Genomic DNA, 22825 nt, shown 5'->3' with positions numbered 1-22825 from the left:
ACACACACACACACACACACACACACACACACACACACACTGAAGGGTATTCCATCATTCTGGACATACCATTCAATCTCTGAAACATTAGACAATAGCAAAATCTATCTACTACTCTGGCAATTTTTCATAGCCACTGCTGAATGGCGTGAGTTTATAAAATTAAATTTCCATTCCCAGTAGACATTAATGCCACTTTATGTACTATATCAGATGGTCATAACACATCCACATAATGATCTATAAGCATTTAGAAAAAAAGTATTACACTTGCAAGCTTTTCTGTTCACATAAAGAGGAACGAGTGCTGTACCCTGTAGCTTTGTCCTCTGTCTCCAACCTGAATAACTACTGCTTTCTTAAAAACAGCCCCAGACAAAGGACAACCTTTCATGAACAGAAATAAAGATAGACAAAAAACAAACCCTGCTCCTTTGCCTGTATATATTTAACTTATTTTAAAATTACATTCTGTATTTATTAATACTGTCAAGTAGGTATTAACATTTTCAATATTTTCATGTTTTTTGTTTTATTTTTGTAGTGCAAGGGATTGAATCCAGGCCTTTAACATATTCTACCACTGAGCTGGATCCAAGGAATTTTTTGTAAGACAAATGGTCTCACTAAGTTGCTAAGGCTGGCCTCAAACTTGCAATCCTCATGCAGTGGTCTCCAGACTCATTAGGGTTTATAGACACCATACCTACCTCATTTATTTATTTATTGAAGGAGTCATTTGGGCATCGTGGTGCATGCCTACAGGCACCCTAGTGACCTGGGAGGCTGAGCAGGAAGATTCAAGTTTGAGGCCATCCTGGGCAACTTGGTGAAACCCTGTCTCAAAATAAAAAATAAAAGGGGGGCTGGGGATGTAGCTCACTGTTAGAATACCCCTGAGTTCAATTCAATCGCCAGTATTGTAAAAAAAAAGAAAACAAAAAAATTCTAAAGGAATAAAATTTTTTAAAAAGTTATAGAACAGATCTATAATAAGGATTTGAATTCTTCTCTTTTTGCCTGGACATGTAAAATTGATAACTAAAACCAGGATTAAAAACTTGCCATTTCTGCCTCCATTCTGTCTCCTTTGGTCTGAGTCATCGGAACAATAAACATCTTGTAATGAGCAGAAACTATCCCTTAGACAACAGTAACTTATATATCACTAATAAGGCCTGCCTGCCCAATCCTGAAATAATGATGGACCAGACCACAGCCTGATCAAGATCATATTTTTTGGCCACTATGCAAACTTTCCACATATGGAAACCCCCAAACCCTGCCCTCATTCACCTCTCTATAAAACCTCAAAATGATTGTCAGCCGATGGAAGACAGGGTTAAGGACACAGATCCCCTTCTCTTCCCAATGTAACAACAGTGATTAAAGTTCCTTTCCGGCTCTTCCCCATTACTTTGAGACACCCTGACCATCCCATCCCCAACCCCAATCAGGTCTCTGTCCTAGGACATGGTAAAAGGTTTTGTTAATCAAAACTGTAGGAATGCACCAAAATCACTGCCACCATGCAATTTGAGACAAAGAAGATTCCAAATATTTATTAAATGTCAATACCCCATAGAAAAGAAGACAAGTGTTAATTACATGCCATGTGTCAGTCACTTTTTCAGGTATTTATATTAAATGCCTCCTGGTTTTATCATTACCACTAACCTATTATTATTATTCCAATTTAGTAATATTATCCCTATTTGTAGATGATCTGCCCAAAATAATACGACCTGTAAAGGACAATGTCAGGATTCAAACCCAGGCAATTTAAGTGAAGTGTCTTCTTCTCACTAAAGTCAACTTATGCCCCCCAACTACTGATCCAGAAGCATGGCGAAGAGATGCCTCTGTAGGTCTAGGTTAGCTCCACCAAAACAACATGCCCACCTCAGAAGCTCATAACCTCCCTAGTCACATTAATGTGTTCTGGTCCAAATATAGGTCTAATAAAGACCTAACCTGTGCCATGTTGTTCCATAGGCAAGTGGAACAACATGGCACCAGGTTAGGTCTTTCCACTGAAGCCCCTTTCCAGCTCTGCCCCACCCAAGTTTCATTCTCTCCATAGGAGAATAGGAGCTGTGAGATCCACATGCATTGCTACTTCTTAGCTTGTACTTTATCCCCCAGTAAATTCTATTTTAATTTTTTATTATGTTGATCTGCCTGTGCCTCCTTCACACAACACTAAACAGCATACAGGGATGAAAACCCTGAACAGATTGCAATAGATTTGGAAGCAAATTAGAATTGCGTTTAGCAACATAAAGCACTTGAATTTGATGATGTTTCAGGTTAAATGTGCATACAAATCCTAGCAGAAAATGAATATTTCATTTAAGAAACTATTAATCTACAGCAACTATAAACAATAGTATTAATATACCAACATAACTTACGTTATAAATTATGTTGGTATATTAATAACGTATCTCTTAAGTTACATCCAATTTTATCTTCATTTCTTCAGTAAAAAACATACCAATTACAGGGCTAGAGTTGTAGCTCAGTGGTAGAACACTTGCTTAGCATATGTGAGGCATTAGGTTCAATATGCAACACAAATAAAATAAAGGTCCACTGCAAACTAAAAAAAATAAATTTAAAAAATACCAATTACAAATGTATAATCAATAAATATCTTCCATAAGATAGATGGTATGAGGGAAACCCAACCCCTCCAAGACTTTGCTAAAAATTTATGAAAAGACATTGCCCTCTGCTGGTGAATGATCCACAGTGTTCATGAATTGAGAAGAAAAGTAATGAAATGCTTTAATATTTAAGTATCATAGATCATAATACAATTTACAGAATCTGAGTTTTGATTATAGGGGACTGATAAACTTATTGTGTACCTCATATCAGAAGGCAATATGCAATAAAATTCTACTTTAATTCTTTTAATAATATTTGTCATGATTAATATGTATTAATGCTATTATGTCCAGTTCTGAATCAATGAGTAATGACCCTTAATTATATATATTAATTATTTTAGAATACAGTTTGAAATTCTTAAACAGTATTATATCTAGACAAATATATATACCACCCTCCTCCCCTTTTGATTACAAGTTAAGTATCCTGAAGTGGGTAGATTTCAAAATATTTCTACTGTGTATCTATCTATAAGACACATTTAAATTTTGGCTCAGACCTCTTTACATAGATACTAATGAAAATGTCAAAAATAATTTCATTAAATTTTTTTAAAACACCACTAATAAATGAAAAGTCTTATTAAAAAGAACTCCGTGTATTCCTTATAATCCAAACTACTTTAGAGGCTGAGGCAGGAGAATCACAAGTTTGAAGTCAGCCTCAGCAACTATCAAAGCCCTGCCTAAAAATAAAAAAATGAAAAAGAGCTGGAGGTATGTGTAGCTAGATTGTAGACAAAAAAAAAGACAAAAAAGACACCCCAACAGCACAGAAGTAGACTATAGAATGCATAAAAAAGTAAAGCCTTCACTTTCATATTCCTCAAATTTATCCCACTAGCCAAAGGACATGACACCAGTCATGATAATCAGTCCATTTCCTTCTCCATTAATGTGCAGATTTTAGAATTTTTAAATTGTTTTTAAAAATCAGTAACATATATAAGGCATTCATTAGCTACTTTTATGGTGTTTTACAGAATATATTCTGGAGGTCTTCTCACAACACACACAAACTTACCCTGCTGTTTTTAACAGCTGCATAGTAGAAATGTTCTAAAAATGCACTTAGTCAATCATCTATGGCTTAAAACCATATTTTCAAAGAATAAAATGAGAGGGAGAAGGGTTATAAATATCCTCATTTAAAATTGGCAACAAGAATAGTTTCTATCCAAATATGGTGATTCACACCTGTAATCCCAGCTACTCCAGGGACAGAGGCAGGAGGATTATAAATTGAAGGCCAGTCTGAGCAATTTAGCAAGACCCTGTCTGAAAATTTTTTTAAATTATATGCTTTTAAAGGACTAGGAATGCAACTCAGTGGTGAAGTGCTTGTCTGGCATATTCAAGACCCTGGGATCAATTCCCAGTATTGTAAAAATATATATATTCTAGAACCCTGAATCCATATAATAAATCTTGAGGGTTTTTCCATGAAATAAAATATATGTATGTTACTTATATAAGTAAACAAGTACAGTGCAGCACAGTTTTCATATTTGCCATACTAATATTAAGCAGTAATTTCATTTTCAATAAACTGAGTCTACAACTATATAAAAATATATAATGACAAACACTTTTATGAACTCAAAAGAGAAATTTTTAAAAAAACAGAAGTTGTATCTCTTTAGAAGAAAAATGCATCATAAATTTGTGAAAAAAAATATCTAAGTATTAATTGTATGACAATTTAAAAATATTGCCCTTGGGGGCTGGGGTTGTGGCTCAGTGGTAGCATGCTTGCTTAGCATGTGTAAGGCACTAGGTTCGATTCTAAGTACCATCTAAATAAATAAAGGTCCATCAATAAAAATAAAAATTTGTAAATTCCCCTTCTATTAAAAAATAATCAAAAGCTCATAAAAATATTCTATGGCCCTACAAATGATAGTCTTACAACCACAAAGTATCTCATTATTCATTTCATGGCACAGTCAAATTCCAACCTGAAAACATACACAACTCTATAAATAGCATATTTCTAAGAAATTCAACCATGCTCATCTCTGTCTAAAAAATATAGCTCCAGCAATTAATTCTGCTGAGGGCTTAAGCCATAATACACAAATGACATAAAAAGAGGCTAGCTTTGTCCTCCTTTCTCTAAGCTATAAACTTACTCTGAGGCTCTGTTAATAAACAGCCACCAACACTCAAGCTGTCATCCCATAACCTTCTGTTAAATTTACTAAAGCACATATTATATAGAGCCTGAGCATCACCATGCACATGGATTGTACAACATGGATCTATAGATTAGAAATATCTTCAGTAAGTTTTCCCCTTGCAAGTTGCTCAGTCCCAAAGGTCTATTATTCTCTATTTAATGTAGAATATATTGCAAAACTGAATATTAAATCTATATTAGAGCCAGGCGCATTTGCGCAAGCCTGTAATCCCAGGTGAGAAGCTTAGGCAGGAAGATTGCAAGTTTAAAGCCAGCCTCAGCAAAAGAGAGGTGCTAAGTAACTCAGTGAGACTCTGTCTCTAAATAAAATACAAAATAGGGCTGAGGATGTGGCTCAGTGGTTGAGTGCCCCTGAGTTCAAACCCCAGCGCACGTGTGTGTGTGTGTGTGTGTGTGTGTGTGTGTGAGTGTGTGTGTTTTCAATTTCTGTTAAATATCGATTTCCCTGTGACCTATTTCTACTTTGCCAAGAGAGTACCTTTCCTCACCTTTTTCTTCTCCAGTTTTTGTCTCAAGTCAAGACCACTGAATTGAAATGAGTTTGGTTTTACTGTCATTGAATCCAGGAATTACAGGCAGAGGAATACTTTCTCTTAACTCCTTGGATAATTATGACACTATGTCCTGCTCTATGAAAATGACTCAGAAGCATTCACTTGACAGAGGCAGGTCTAATGGACATGATTAATAGAATATAGCTGCCCCCAGGAAGATACAGCTAGCCTGGAAAGGCTTCAGGGTAGAGATGAAATACTACATGAAGCCTGAAGGACAGTTAGAATTTCTAAAAACTTTTGTATGACATCTTTCCATATGGAATTCATAACCTATAAAATGTAAACCTGTTTAGGGGACAGAGGGCAGTCTACCTAAGCAATGGCTTAAGAGGGTGAGGAGTGAGCACCAATACTAGAAACGCAGGCTAGAAACCTGAAAATAATAAAGACCTCTTTATTCAACTGCAAGGCCAAAGATATCATGGAGATGATAATCCTTCTTCCTTGACACACACAGGATATAATCCTACCTGGAACCTCTGTGACTCCTACAAAGTGTGTGATTCTCTATTCCCTGCTTCAGCTGAAGTTACTAGCAGTATAAGAATATTTTAAGCTAATTAAAAAATGATTTAAAAATAAAGAGCTAGGGGCTAGGGTTGTGGCTCAGCAATGGAGCACTCACCTAACACGCGTAAGGCCCTGGGTTCGATCCTCAACACCACATAAAAACAAACAAACAGAATAAAGATACTGTGTCCAACTACAACTAAAAAATATTTTTTAAATATTTTAAAAAACAAAGAGCTATCCAAATTGTTTAAATACTGTAGTAAATTTAAAAAATAAAAACAAAAGTAATACTATATTTTTTATTGAAAAATAACTTTAATATAATCTGTCTTGGGTTTTTAAAAGAAAAAACATTTTTCATGTTACTTATGTAAGAACAAATCCTGGAAACTATTTGACAAAATGTATACAAATACTATTTGATTCAACAACTGCTCCTCTAAAATCTATTCCTTGGAAAAAAGACAATTAGGCAACTCATAAAGCACTTACTTCAGTGTAATTTGTAACACCAAAACTTCTTTAATGACTAAGTTAAACTTCTTTAATGACTAAGTTAAACTTCTTTAATGATCAGTGAAACTGAGGTGCATCTATATGATGAAAATATGCAATTGTTTTAATAAGTATTATTGAGGACTTTGCGGTGACATGAGAAAATATTTTTTAAATAATAATAAAAAAGTAAAACACAATATTATTATTTATACCCTTTGGGTACTGGGGATTAAACTCAAGGATATTCAACCAATGAGTCATATCCCCAGCCCCATTTTGTATTTTATTTAGAGACAGGATCTCACTGAGTTGCTAAGTACCTTGCTTTTGCTGAGATTGGCTTTGAACTCATGAACCTCTTGTCTCAGCCTCCTGAGCCACTGGGATTACACATGTGCACCACCGTACCTGACACAAGGTTATAATTTTTAGCATGATTTCAAACAAATATTCTTACACAGTAAACAAAAAACCTGGTTTAGGAAAGGGTGTCCAGCATCTCATCAAGTTGATTTTCTGTTGTTCCACAGTATTTGAACTGGTATGAACACAAGACTGGTGGTGTCCTCCCAAAACCTTATCTAGATCATTATATAGTAAGTCATTACTAGATAATAAATTGAACTGAAAGAGGCAGTTTAAGTCCCTGATTAAAGGTTCCAGTTTCTTTGAAAACACAATGAATTTTATCTTCCAATTTTCTTGGTAAATAACTACATTAATTCCTTGGTTACTGAGTATGAACTTTAGATTTCACACGCACAACTTGAAGTAGCACACACTTGCAAATCAAAAATATGAATCTGAAGGACAACTCGTTTTAATTTTCACATAGGCCACTCATACTGGCAAGATCATCAACATAAAATAAAATGGGAGCTGAACGGAAGACACTGCTCACCACCAGCCCAGTTCACTCTTGTAGCTAAATAAATTGGGCTGGTTTGTCTCTATCACAGATACTTTCACTCTTGACAGCACCAGTAAATGCCTTTCGATGGTTAGTGGGCCAAAACCACCACAATTTGATTTTAAGGAGCCTACACTCTAGTATGCCTTTTACAAGATGCTTCTGTAGTGTAAACCTACCTACAAGTCTGAGAACAACAGTTTTTCTAAGAGGTCTGGGAAATGGTTTCTAAAACAATTTTAGTGCTAGGATTCTGCATTAATTTAGAAAGCTAAGTGTGCTAACAGTTTTCTGAAGAACCACTTTAACATTCATCTAATCAAATGTGAAATACTAAAGCATGAAATCACATTTTCTAAAAATCACACCTGTATGTTACCTAAATATCCTGTGTAGTAAGAGACAAAAACTAGATATTAGAGTATCCAACACTGAGTTGATCACTAGCACCTCTTTGGAGGTGCTAACAAGCAGGGCTTATGATACTTTTTATTCATAATCTTTCCCCACCAATTCTTCAGTACTCTGCCAATGTATATATCACTGGTAACACACTGAAGCTACACAGTTCTTCCTCAACTCTACAACATCTAAAATAGAAAAGCATGTGTCTACCAGAGATAGATAGTATATACTCTTTGGTTGCTAGTTTTTAAGAATGATACCAAATTAAAGGATATTTTAAGCACCATCTGCTCTTTCACAACAATGGGCAATAATACCCTGATTGTAGATATTTTAAATCTATATTGCTACTTTGTTGCATTGGTATTTTATTTTAATGTAGCTCTCCTTGCCTTTCTTTATCTATATACTTAGAAACCAGACTGGGTTGTTATTTTTTTCTTTCCTTCTATCATTCCTATTTGAATTCCACATTACCATAAAACTATTAGCTACAGTCATTAGTCACTTTTTCCTGACATGTCTCCCGAGTTTACTGGAATATTCTTTTAAGTTACCAGAAAAATGTTTTTCTAAAATAACTTATTAAAATTTATTTGTACAACACAAACCTTCAAATATGCAGACACAGTTACAAACAGTCACTCAGTAAAACAAAACCCACAAAGGCATTATAATTCTCTTCTAGTATTCATTGTGGTAGATAATTAAGAGGGCAGTGGGAGAAGAGCCCATCAACACACACACAGGACTGGACAAGTGTGAGCACCAGGTTCACCTACCATCTGCTCCACACAGAGGGAATGCAAACACAGCCATGAACTAAGACATTCATTTTCAAAGTTCCAATTTGTTAACAAGATCTGTGCAATGAACTCTAAAGCACTATTGTAGTTCTGTGATGTCCCTGAGAAAAAAATTTAGTGCAAACCACCTGTCCTACTCCATTGAGATAAGTTAGAAGTTTTGTGGAAAGGGGTGTTTGTTGGCTTTTTGGTACTAGGAAGTGAATCCAGGAGCACTCAATCACTGAGCTACATCCCCAATCTTATTTCACTAAGTGGTCCTGCCTCAGCCTCTCAAAAAACTAGGATTACAGGCATGCCTCACCCTGTCAGCACAAGATTTTTAATAATTATCTATACCCTAAAAATGTTTTAGTTGCCATAAATAAAGGATAGAATTAAGCAAAAAGATAATATTAAAAGGAAAGATTATAAAATAATGTGCTATTTTATATAGATTTTTTAAAAGATACAGATATATGCTGATATTTTGAAGGGATATAAAAAGAACTGCTAAGAATTTTGTACCTTTAATGGCATAAAAAGGGTGTCATTAAATCTTTTTATCTTTACAAAGGATACTTGGGAGGTAATATTAAGAGCCACCATGATTACCTTTCTGTAAAATGTAAAGGGCTGTAGTATTATGGGTACCCCACAGTTTAGGCATGATTCCCATACTACTTGAAATTTTAGTTACAATTTTATTTTTGCTGATAAGCTTAGCACTAAAACAAACTTCTTCTGTCTGTACTACTGATTGCTTCCTAGGAGTATAAGAAGTGGGTGAAAGAGCAGGGAGATGTCTGCAGATTAAATGCACACAGGCTTCCTACTTTTCAGAAAGTTCACACCAATCACATTCTTGTGAACAGAAAAGGAGAGTGCTCTCACTTTACCACCTACATTGTCTTGAACAATGAGAATTTTACTTTTATCATATCCTAATGATATGAAAAAGAAACCCTTCTTTGTAATGTGGAGTTATTAAATAAGTTCGAATTTTTTTCAATTTTATTTACCTACCAAAAACAGGGTTTTATGCTATTTCAATAATCATCAGAAAGGTTCAAAGTTTTTTTTAAAATTAACACAATTAAAGGACAACTCTGAAAAATACATTTCTGAGAACTAGAGATATTCTGCCAAGAATGACTGAAAATTATCACCAGACCTTATAAAAGTATAAAAATTTAGAAAGGTATCTACTGTTTTGTTTCTTGTATTAAATCAATTTTTTAAAAATCTAGGGGGGGCTGGGGATGTGGCTCAAGTGGTAGCGCGCTCGCCTAGCATGCGTACGGCCCGGGTTCGATCCTCAGCACCACATACCAACAAAGATGTTGTGTCCGCCGAGAACTGAAAAATAAATATTAAAAATTCTCTCTTTAAAAAAAAAAAAAATCTAGAGGGTTGAGATTGTGGCTCAGTGGTAGAGCACTTACCTAGCATGTGTGAGGAACTAGGTTCTATTCTCAGCACCACATATAAATTAATAAAAACAATTTTTTTAAAAATCTAGAATATGTGAAATTCATGTGTGACCCATAATCAAAGCTTAGCAATACTCTTTAATGTCCTTGATGGGTTTTTCTACAATGGTTTACAAAACACAGCCTTTCAAATTCAACACAAAGCATGAGAAATATAATGTGTTTTTCAAGATATGAGCAACAACTCTTTCATGCTCCTTCTCCCCATTCTCTGACCCACAGAACCCCAAATGCTATTATTTATTGCCACTTCTTTTCATATTGCCCTCATTTTTGTGGAAAATAAAACCAAAAGGATGTATAAAATCAGCACTAATGTATAAAGCAATCCACCTACCCACCTACTACTGGCACTTGTCCTACACCAACTACCCCCATAGTTACCACTTCTCTACCACAAACTAAACCCAAACAGTCTTCCCAAATTCAGATCAGGGAGTTGCTGGCCTTAGAAATGTCCCAGGATGAACCACTTCTTAAAATGGGATCAGTGAGAAAGGTGTGGGACTCAGTGAGACATCTTATCCCACTAGTCCTCACCACAGCCTTGTAAAGCAGGTGTTAAAAGTAGGAAAACTGAGGCTACAGACAAAGGACATTTGTCCAAGACACACAACTGTTCCACACAGATCCAGAGTTCCAAAACAGGTCTGTGTGGCAGTAGGGGAAGAGGGTTGTTAACTCTCATAAAACAAACATCAAGACTCATTATGGAAGGAAGTATTGTGGTAATGCAACAAAGAACATCTGTATATTTGACAATGTTATGAAAAATAAAATACCGGTTGTCTTCCTCCTGGCTTTGATTTTTAAAAGAATCTTTTCATCTTTCATCTCTGGTGTCCAAAGTATGATCTCTAACTAGGTGTTCCCACTGAACTGTAGATTGCCAACCTCAGTGCTTCCCTTTCCTTATCAAGAAAGAAAGACAAGCTTCCGTGATCTTTTAGAGCAATATGATATTTGTCTCTGTCCCCACTACCTCTTCCTCCTTTCCAATGGGCCAAGACAGACTCATAAGCTGGCCCATAATTATTATTTATAGGATTTCCTTTTCCCTATGCTAGTTAGGCCCACTTCTGAGACAAGGTCAATTCCCCAAACTAAAATTCTGGAAGACAAAATGGAACCACAGTTGAAAACTGCCATATACCTAGCAAGTGTACAACACAAAGATGCAAGCTGTTAATGATTATTATGCTTCTCTTATATTTAGTTTCATTTATAATTTCATAACAACTACAAAGAAGTGACAATGTTCATTTTACAAACAAAAAAAAAAGAAGATCTAGAGTAGTTTGTGAAATATTCACTCAATAACACAGTGGTGGTTCATGGCAGGTGCAGCACATTTAGTGCAGTCTTTTCCTGCCTCCTCCAACTGGGGCCTGATCAATACCTAGACAGTTCAAGGAGATGTGTACTATGACTATCCCTGATAAAATGCAAAAAACCTCACCATATCCAGGCCCAGGCCCACTTGACCCCATACCCATGTTGTCCACTACAATTAATGTGGCTTGTGGTAGGGACCTATCCACCCTCCTTCAGGTGAGCTCCAGATCTCACGCCTACAGACAGTATGTACAACTGGCTGTACATTACACTAAAAGTCTCTCAAATTTCCCAAACACCACAGCTCAATGCCTATCAGTATAAATAAAACAGGGACATAATATGAATATGACCTATAAAACTCTAAATACTTGTACCTGATAAATAAATACTAATTCCCAAGTCAGAATACAAGCTCCTTATTGGCAGGTCTTTATATACTTTTTTCTCCACAAGGTTTGGTTCCTAGCATGATGTTCCTTTTAATCTCTATGAAAAAATCACAGAGGACATTTAGGGTAGTTAAACTACTATGTGTATTACTACAATGATGGTTGGTCATTACGCATTTGTTTAAACCCATAGAATGCACAACTATAAGAGTAAGACCTATTTACAGAAGAGGAAGGAGATTAGGGGAGAGAAAGTAATAGCAGGGTGGATATGACCCAAGCATGTCTGTATAATAAATATGCACTAATACAAGAGTGAGCCCTAGTGTATACTATGAATTTTCATAGTGATATGTAAATGTAGGTTCACTGATTACAGCAAATATACCTATTGTACGAATGTTGATAATGCAGTAGGTTAAGCATCTAAGGGAACAAGAGACACAATTCAAATATCTGTACAGTTTTACTAGAAACCTAAAACTCCTTTAAGGAGTAAACTTTAAGCCCAGCATGGTGACGCATGTCTGTAAGTGGCTCAAGATCTCAGGGGACTGTAGGCTCAGGGGATAGCAGGCTCAAAACCAGCCTCAGCAATTTAGTGAAGCTGTAACCAACCTAGAGAGACCCTGTCTCAAAATAAAAAATAAAGAGCGCTGAGGATGTGGCTCAGTGGCTAAGTGCTCCTTGGTTCAGTCCCTGGTACCCAAAAAAAAAAAAAAAAACACCACAGCAAAGCCCCTTATCAACAATTATGCTATCCCATCTGAATCTGAATCTAGCAATTAGAAACATGGCAGAAAGTGAAGGTAAAAAGAAAAACCACAAAATATAAAGTATCTATAATAGAAAAACATGCCTATACTAGTACTTTGTGATGGAAAACATATTAAAATATAAGCTAGAAACCTGCTATAAAAAATTGTTACTATTTGCTATAATAAAGATTGCCCATGTTTGAGGGATCTTTTTTCTTCATTTATTTTGTTTTGTTTTGTTTTTGAAAGAACTTTACCTGACTTAGGAAAAGTTAAATTTAATTTCAAAACATTAAAATATAAAATACATAGCACAGCACTTATGTGGTAGACAATCTAATAGTTGAAAATACTTTCAGATTAGACGGAAATCAATTTCAAATTTTTCTATCATCCATTTCTAAACTATCCCAACTTTTGAGGATTCAAATGTCAGAATGCCTTAAATTTAGTGAAATAGTATCCTGGAATCCATAAGAACATTCCCAGCTTTGTGGTCCATTTTTTCAACTATCTGACATCATGTTAATCTGAAATTACTTAAGATAAAAATTAATGTAAAATAAAAGATATTTTTGGTGTCACCATTACATTTTTTCCAGAAGACACATTATTTAACCTGCTGAATTAAGTCTCTCACACATATTTATTACACACTGTAATAAATATGCTGCTTCTGATGGTGTAGGCAAGATATGACTGTCCCCAAGACAATAATTTTTTTTTCCTCAACAAAATTCAGTACAGTAAATAACTTTTCTTCCCTTCGAGACAATCACAGTGCTTGAGGCTGCTGCAACACAAAAACAAAATATCTTCACAAATGTCTCCAAACAGTCAAGCTGAAAATCTAAGCCAAAGTTTCATTTAACAGCCTGTCAGTTTTTTGATGTGAAGCTAATGAATGCAGTGGCAAACAAATCCATCAAACCCAACATCAAAACAACTGCACTTCATTCCACCCAACGGAAAAATGAAATACAACCTGCAGGCCAGCTCTTTGATCCAGCCCAGCCAGGAAGCAAACCTGTGAGTGCCACTGCGGCAGCTGTACAGAAGTAATCATGGACCCCATTTCCCACTGAAGGAAGAATGCTCCAGAAGGGGGAAACAATCATCTCAAATATGCAACGACAACATCTAACTTCACTAAACTGTTACATATTTTCAAATCTTGATTGGTGCCGGGGCTGAGGTGAAGCACTGTACTCTTTACTTTTATGTTCAAAGAGGTAAAGATTCCTAAAATAAATAAGTAGGTGGTACTTCCCACTATTACTACAGCTCTGCATGTGTTCTATCAAAAGAATTTACGACCTTTATGAAGGGTCCCTGAAGAGAAAGAAAATACATCACTGCCATCACCACGACCACCCCACCCCCGTACAAACATGCAACACAGTGGCTGTTGCAGAGCAGGTACTCTGAACATTACCCATGTAATCAGTACATCAGTAGGCAGAAGCATGAGGCTTCTTTGAACATTGTTTTCTATATTTTTCAGTGAGAATCTTATTCAGATTAGTAAATTACTGAAAACTACATAAATGCCTTGTTAGGTAGGCAATACAAGTCTTGCTGTGGATTTAGCTATAATATTTTGCAGGTTAAGGCAAAAGACAGCTGAATCATCATCAGTGAGGAGAAAAGAAAGAATAATGGCAAAGGCCTAAGGCGTTAGTTGACATTTTTAAAACAGAGATAGTCAGCATGGGCACCCTGGCAAATGCCTGTAATCCTAGCTGCTCAGGAGGATGAGACAGGAGAATCATGAGTTCAAAGACAGCCTCAACAAAGACAAGCCACTAAGCAACTCAATGAGACCCAGTCTCTAAATAAAATGTGAAACAGTGCTGGGAATGTGGCTCAGTGGTCCAGAGCCCCTGAGTTGAATCCCTGGTACAAAAAAAAGAGATGGTCAAACTAAGTTGCTATCAAATGTCCCCTCTGCCAATTTTCCCCGTTTCTTCTACATAACACACATATACACAGAGCCTGTGTGAAAGATGAGGCAGTTGGAACGGATAGTGTGAAAAAAAGACTATCTGGATAGAAGAACCAAAATAAAGGCACTTAAATATCCATAAAATACAATGATTTCATTGAGAATATCAAACCACCAATAAGATACAGAAATTTGGAAGTAGTATTTGGGCTTGGTACAAAGAGCAGAATGGGATTTCTGATAATCCCAGCAAGATCTTAATACCAGGGGAGGTATCTATATAAATACTACATAAATAGGTATGAAATGAAACCCAAAGAAGCCCCCTCTCTGGGCCTACCACAAAGATGCCATCAAAAGTCATCTACTACGACCACCAAAAGTCAAACAGCCAAGGTCAAGGGAATCAGTCCTTGAACCCTTGTCAATAACCACTCTACTCTTACCTCTGTTCTCATGACTCAGGTTATCCCCTGGTGATGAGTTAACAGAAACAAATATAGTGCCTGACAATTAACAGATAATCTCAGTAAACTTAGCTTTCTCCCCATCTACTAGCCACTTGGAAAGGTATGACTAGTTCTCTACTTCCAAACCCGGTTGGTTTATTTTGAAAGGGAAAATGAGGCTATCTTTTCCAAACACTGTTTTATGTTTAATTAAAAATAGCCTTTTATCAGAATTAAAATTGTCAAAATGGCCATACTACCAGAATTGTTTTACAGATTTAATGTAATTCCTATTAAAATCCCAATGAAATTCTTCATAGAGCCAGAAAAAGAAATCATGTAATTCATTTGGAAAAATAAGAGACCCAGAATAGTCAAAGCAATCCTTAGCAAGAAGAGTGAAGCAGGAGGCATCACAATACCAGACCTTAAACTATTCTACAAAGCAACAGTAACAAAAACAGCATGGTACTGACATGCAGACCAATGGTACAGAACAGAAGACATGGAGATAAACTCACATAAACATGGTTACATCATACTAGAAAAAGGTGCCATGAACATATTTTGGAGAAAAAACAGTCTATTCAACAAACTGTGCTGGAAAAACTGGAAATCTACATACAACAAAATGAAATTAAAACCCTATCTCTCACCTACACAAAAATCAACTCAAAGTATATTAAAAACTTAGGCAGTAGAACAGAGACCCTGTGCCTAATACAAGAAAAAGTAGGACCATATCTCTACCATATTATCTTTGGAACTGACTTCCTTAACTAGAATCCTAAAGGGCAAGAAGTAAAATCAAATATCAATATCAATAAATGGATGGACTCAAATTAAAAAGCTTCTTCGCAGCAAAGGAAACAATCAGTGGGAAGAGAGGGCCAACAGAAAGGGAAAAAAATCTTCACTAAACACACATACCTCAGAGCATTTATTTCTAGGATATATAAAGAACTAAAAAAAAAAAAAAAAAAAAAAAAGCAAATAAATAACCCAATCAGCTAAGGAACTGAACAGACACTTCACAGAAGAAGAAATGCAACTGATCAACAAATATATGAAAAAATGTTCAACATCTCTAGCATTTTGAGAAATGCAAATCAAAACTACACTGAGATTTCATCTCACTCCATACAGAATAGCAATTATTAAAAATATAAGCAACAATAAATGTTGACAAGGATGTGGGGGAGGCTGGGGATATAGCTCAGTTTGTAGAGTGCTTGCTTAGCATTCATAAGACCCTGGGTTCAATCCCCAGCACCACAAAAAAAAAAAAAAAAAATAGGATGTGGGGGAAAGGTACATTCAGACATTGCTGGTGGGACTGCAAATTGGTGCAACCACTATGGAAAGGAGTACGGAGATTCCTCAGAAAACTTGGAATGGAACTATCATTTGACACAGCTGTCCCACTCCTCAGGCTATACTCAAAGGACTTAAAATCAACATACTATAGTGACATGGCCACATCAATGTTTACAGCAGCATGATTCACAATAGCTAAACTGTGGAATCAACCTAGGTATCCTTCAATATATTAATGAATAAAGAAACTGTGGTATATGTAAACAGTGAAATTTTACTTAGCCTTAAAGAATGAAATTATAGCATGTACAAGTAAATAATATCATGCTAAGTAAAATAAATCAACCCCCCAAAAAACAAAGGCCAAATATTTTCTCTGATAAGCAAACGCTATTCTGTGGGGCACAGGGGTGGGGGGTTATAAATACAGGAACTTTGGATTGTGCAGAGGGGAGAAGAGGGGGTGTGGGGATGGAAAGAACAGTGGAATGAGCCAGACATTATTACCCTATATACATGTATGATTACAAAACCAGCTTAAACTCTGCACCATGTTTAAACAGAGGAAAGAGAAGCTGTGCTCCATTTATGTACACTGTGTCAAAATGTATTCTACTGTCATGTATAACTAATTAGAAAAAATTAAAAAATAAAAATTTAAAAAATAGACTTTTATAATAGTTCTTTTCTAAGTCACCAAATTAAACTTTTAGTTTATAATATATAAAATTATAGTTCACATTATATACATGAATGAAGTACATATATAATGTATACAGACCCCATTAATGTAGCACGTTAATCAATTACTACTACATCACAAATGGACACTTCAACACGTGCTTTTATACAAATCAATCCCATGTGGCAAGTAAAGGAGGTGGCATTCTCTCCCGACCCATAACTCAACTATAAAAAAGTGCTAATATTTGTACAATACTCATAAAAAGCTTAACCCATCATCACAAATAACAAGCTTTTTATATTTACCATTTAGAGTAAATTGGGGAGGGGCCAGGCCCCGTGGAGCATGCCTGTAATCCCAGTGGCTGAGGGTGGCTGAGGCAGAAGAAGTGCAAAGCCAACCTCATCAAAAGCAAGGCACTAAGCAACTCAGTGAGACCCAGTCTCTAAATAAAATACAAAATAGGGCTGGGGGTGTGGCTCACTGGTAAAGTGCCTGTAATCCTAGGACTCAGGAGGCTAAGGCAGGAAAAGTTCAAAGCCAGCCTCAGCAAAAGCAAGGCACTAAGCAACTCAGTGAGACCCAATCTCTAAATAAAATACAAAATAGAGCTGGGGGTGTGGCTCAGTGGTGGAGTACCCCTGAGTTCAATCCCCAGTACCCATAAAAAATTTTATAGAATAAATTGTAGAAAGCCAACAATTAAGACAAACTAACAAACATGGGCATTCTCCACATTAAAGATCTGTTTACATAACTCATAATGAATTAACACATTTAATCAGTTGGGGGTTACATACATTTGTGATGAATGTACAATTTTTTCCATAATTAAAAACCACACAGTCACACAATACAGTAAATTCATAAGATTACCTAAAGATTCCGACTTAGAAGTCAAATGTGCCAAATAATAAAAACTACCAAAATCTGGAAGAAAATTAACTAAAAACAACCAAGATAACACATTCAGAGTATAATTTAATAGAGCATAGGATATTTTAATGAGACACTCAATTACATGTTACAAGTTCAGGTTTCTGTTTTTATGCAGATAACTAACATTGATTATATTATTCAAAGTAGACTTTTAGTATATCCCCATATCATTTATTAATTGGTACTCTAGGTGGTAGGCGATCAGCTCCCCAAAGATGTCCTTCCTCATCCTAAAACCTGAGATCTGTGGACATGTTACCTTGCATATATTAAATTTTTTTAAAGGGGGGGGGGGCGCACGGGGTGTTTCCTAAGCTGTTTGCCCTGAAATGTAGAGGACAAAATGCAAGAATTTGAGGAAGGCCTTCAGGAACAAAGTCTTGGCTGATAGGACCCTACTTCTACAACTGTAAGAAAGTGAATTCAGCCAACAGCCCAAATGAGCAAGCAAAGAGATTCTTCCCAACATCTCCAGCAAAAAATGTAGCCCTCTAAACACCTTGCTTTTGGACTAGTGTGAGGCTTATAACCTACAAAACAAAAAATGAGGTAAATGGATATTATTTTAAACTACTAAACTTAACTGTGGCCTTAAGAGAGAAAACATGCACTACAAATGGTAAATTGCTACAGCAGCAACAGAATAGTAATATACTCCCAAATCAGCAACATCTCATCAAAAGGAAGGGAGGGGTAGAGACAACACCAAAGGAAAAAATATCACAAACACATGCAATTAGAACCATTTAAAATTAGCTGGCCAAAACTACACTGTACTTTTAAATATTACATTCCTAGAAAATAAAATTCAAAAAAAAAAAAAAACAGTCCTTCACTAATTTGAGTGGACACTGACATTCCCAAGATTTTCCCCCTCACACCAAATCTTTAAGGTACAAAGGTACTTTTATTTTATATATAATAAATGTACACTTATTACATTTATAATAAATATAAGTGACTTCTCTTATGTTATAAAGCTAACCATAGTAGGATACTGGGCGTGAGAGTCCTGCCTCTTCCTCCACAGTGTATCTCTTCTTAACATCACAGTTGTGATAGGTTCTGTCCTTCGACTTTCGAAGAGGACCACTATTCATCCTCTCCCCCTGAGATGCACTCCACTCTGCCTCTCCTTCCACATAGACACACAGAAACACAATCCCAATGCCCCTGGCTTCTCCCTGATGCTGTAATATGCTATTTCAGCCAATACCACAAACTATTTCTTTTGTTGTTGTTGCTATTTTATATTTTTTGTGGTGCTAAGGATTGAATAAAGAGCCTTGTGCGTGCAAGGCAAGCACTTTACCAACTGAGCTATATCCCCAGCCCACAATAACCAAGGTCTGAAATCTGTAGTAAAACAACCACCAAGCAATTTTTCTGGTGACTGAATAGCCTACTTATTATGTCAATGATTAAAGATGAAAACCAGAAAATAACATCTTTTTATAACCTCGTGACTAGGACATTGTTTCAATGCAGATGCAAGAATTACATTTCTACACAATCACTGCAGTAGCTGGCCAAGATACATACACTGAGTCTTATTATTAGTCTTATTATAATACATAGGATGTGTAATGGGAAGAAGTAATTCAATTCTGTTCCTTTCAAAATCATCCCTAATAAATAGAAATTACTCAGAAGAGAAAAAAGTCTACTAATAGCAGGAGCTTTCTTTTATGCCAAGAATTCATTCAAATGCTTCCTGGGGAGCCAAAGGGCTATAATTTTATTTATATTTTAATATATTATGCCATTTTCTAAATACACATATAAATTGAAACTACAGTTATCTTCCCTGAATATAAGGGAATAAGTTCACCCAATGGTGAACTTATTTTACCAATGTAGAATTAATAATATTCAGCTGTACGATATAGTAGTAAAGATAAGGCCACATAAGCTTTAATTATTATTTTTCACTGAATCTGTGTCAACTTTATATACATTGTAAAACAAGGTTTCATTTAGAAGCAGCTCTCTACCAGCTGCACGTTTGCCTTCAAAGCCACAGGAAAGGATACAAACCTAATAGTAACAGTTACCAGTTTGACAATGTCCTGTATTTAATGGGGCAGGGGATAGTAATTAAATTTAATAGAAATTGTTACTTGTGAATAAAAATATATAGTATATGAACTAAATTAAAAATGCTGAAAAAAGATACAAAATTATATCCTAGATATAACGCGAAAATATATTTTTTAAGTTATGTTCTATATCATTACTTTCAACAAATCCATATCTGCAACAGGGCAGTTTTATTCATTTCTCCTTACCATCCTCACTCAGCCTCTTGTTATTGCAACTTTATCAGTCACTTCCTTCTGTACATTGTTTTCTAAGCCATGAAGTGAGCTCTAGCAAGGAAAGATTCAAGTCTATCTAACATGAGCCACTAGAAAATCTTGCAAAAAACCAGCTGGTGGCCCTATAAGTGAAACCAAACATCCATTGCATAAAATCACCTGCCAGGGTAAATTGCTCCATATTAATCTCAAGGCAGAAAAACAGCTACAAGTAATAATTCAGTCCATGTAAAATAAGCGTATCTAGTCTGAAATGAATGAATGCAGGGAGAACCACACAGGGTGAATAATGAAAAAGAAATAAAAGCTATGCACTATCCTAAGTTTCTCACTACAATAACAAGAATACACAGTTACTTAATGCTTTATTTTGAGGAATAACTCACCAATTTAGCAACTTTTCCATAGTCAATCCATCTGACAGTAGCAAAATTTGTAGACTCTGCACAGTTGAAACCATGATTGAAACCAGCATGGTAGCCATACGGGAAAGTGATCATAAACTCCCCAGCCTCCTGAGTGATCTGCAGGGTAAAAAATATGCAATATTCTCCAGTAATAAGCCTTTACAAATTGTGCATACAATTAAAATATATTTCCTATACAAAAATAGAAGATTGTCATATCAAAGTTATAACATAAAAGAAGTTCAGTCAGATTCTTTATTTAATCCTTTAATAGTGCTTTTACAGAAAATTTTGAGAAGAATTTTCTAAAAAGTGTGATTTCTTATACATTATTTCAATCATTCAAGCTGTATTTAAAATGTATTTTAAAATGTTTTAAGTTATTCAAACTAACTCATTCACATTAGCTTTATACATATGTAAGTACGTGTGTGTGCACACACATACATTTTTGACACTTTAATGCAACTTGCATCACTGGATTTATACATAAGAGATATCACAATTAGGGTGAGGCTGTAGCTCAGTGGTAGAGCATCCACTTCACCCGTGTGAGGCACTGGGTTTGATCCTCAGCACCACATAAAAATAAACAAAGATATTGTGTCCAACTACAACTAAAAAAATACATATTTTTTTTAAAAAAAAAGAGATATCACAATTGGCATGTTGAAATGAAGAGTTAAAAACACATTAATAAAGCACTGGATATTGGACAGAATATACTATGAATTCTTTTTGGCAAAACTGATAGTATTCACCCACTTATTCTTTCTAAACTTACACAACATTCAATTAACTGTATTCCTTTTAATAGTGAAATTTCTATCCAAGGACTCATTCAAACCTATGTACGCATGTGTGAATGCATTTTTAACTATAATTAACTTACATTAATGTTAGGAGCCTAAAATTTATTATGCTTCCGTATTTTAATTAGAAGCATTTGCTTTTCATATACAATCATCAAAGATTTTATATATATATATATATATATACACACACACTCACACACACGCACACACGCGAACACACACACGCGTGCACACACACACAAACACATAATTGGTTAAAGCAAAAATCTTTAGTGTTACCTCTTTATGAGAATAAATTATTAAATTATGGCTTACTCCTTCATATGGAATATTATAATCTTAGTTTTCCATTTTCTGACCTTAAAAATGTTTCTTCTATCCTAGCACCAAAAAGATACTTTGTACTTCTGAATCTTTAAACAGGTATAAAATAATATAAGGAATACTGATGGATTTGGACAAAATGAAGCAAAGTTCCTCCTTGACAAATATTTCTAAAGAATTTAATAAGTGTTATTTTTTTCACATTCAGAAACTCTATTCTCAATTAGCTCTAATAACAAAATTGTTAAAAAAAAATTAATGCCACACTTTCAATTATCCTGCCAACTCAAATCAAAAGTACATTTTATTGTAGATGTAATGTGCACACAGTGCAATATTAAAGATAATATGCAGTTTGGTCTGTTTTGACAAATGTACACAATCATATACCACAACCCCATCAGTTTACCACCAAAGAAGCTCCCTCATATTTCATCCCAGCCAATCCCTAGTCTGTCATACAATCCTACCTTAGTAACAACCACTGTTCTGATCCCTTTCAACAGTAGTTAACTTTACCTGTCCTAGGACTTCATACAAAAGAAATCATACAATGTATTTTTTAATACTTATTTTTTTAGTTTTAGGTGGACTCAATATCTTTATTTTATTTTTATGTAGTGCTGAGGAAGTACCTCATGCATGTTAAGCAAGCACTCTACAACTAAGCCACAACCCAAGCCCCCATACAATGTATGTTTGCTCCCAGAATTTTCAAGACACAACCATTCCATTACATGGAAACAACTAGCTCATTCCTAAATGGTGATATTTCAGCCTACAAACATATCATGTGTCTATTCAATCACCTATTGATGAACATCTGTGATGCTACATACTTGCTTTACAAAATTAAAACTGCACTTGAGTCCAATAAACCTCTGGCACATGATTGATGATTAGGAATCTCTCTAAAATCATAACAAGTACAGTTTGCAGAAGGAACATATGTATATAGGTGTGTGTGCACACACACACATTTTTGATACTTTAATGCAACTAGCATCACTGGTTTTATACATAAGAGATATCACAATTGGGCTGGGGCTGTAGCTCAGTGGTAGAGCACCCACTTCACATGTGTGAGGCACTGGATTCAATCCTC

The 22825-nt window shown here is 35.4% G+C and overlaps 1 protein-coding gene across 9 annotated transcripts in view; it reads right to left on the bottom strand.

Annotated features, from left to right (window-relative positions):
- The window catches only part of Kdm4c (lysine demethylase 4C), a 382463-nt gene that overhangs the window by 239990 nt on the left and 119648 nt on the right, over window positions 1-22825 (bottom strand). For 8 of the 9 annotated variants that reach the window (XR_005733943.2, XM_040285752.2, XM_078047622.1 and 5 more), the window contains one exon: window positions 20561-20698. Coding sequence is in view for 7 of the 9 variants with exons in the window: in XM_040285752.2 (XP_040141686.2) it covers window positions 20561-20698 (138 nt within the window). In the remaining 2 variants the exon portion in view is untranslated. Of the gene's footprint in view, window positions 1-20560; window positions 20699-22825 lie in introns of those variants that run through there. The other variant, XR_013438119.1, reaches the window with a different exon arrangement.

Source organism: Ictidomys tridecemlineatus, chromosome 4, assembly GCF_052094955.1.
Source record: "Ictidomys tridecemlineatus isolate mIctTri1 chromosome 4, mIctTri1.hap1, whole genome shotgun sequence".
Taxonomy (NCBI): Eukaryota; Metazoa; Chordata; class Mammalia; order Rodentia; family Sciuridae; genus Ictidomys; species Ictidomys tridecemlineatus.
Note: the sequence above shows the minus strand (reverse complement) of the source record. Positions and strands in the feature narration are given on the sequence as shown.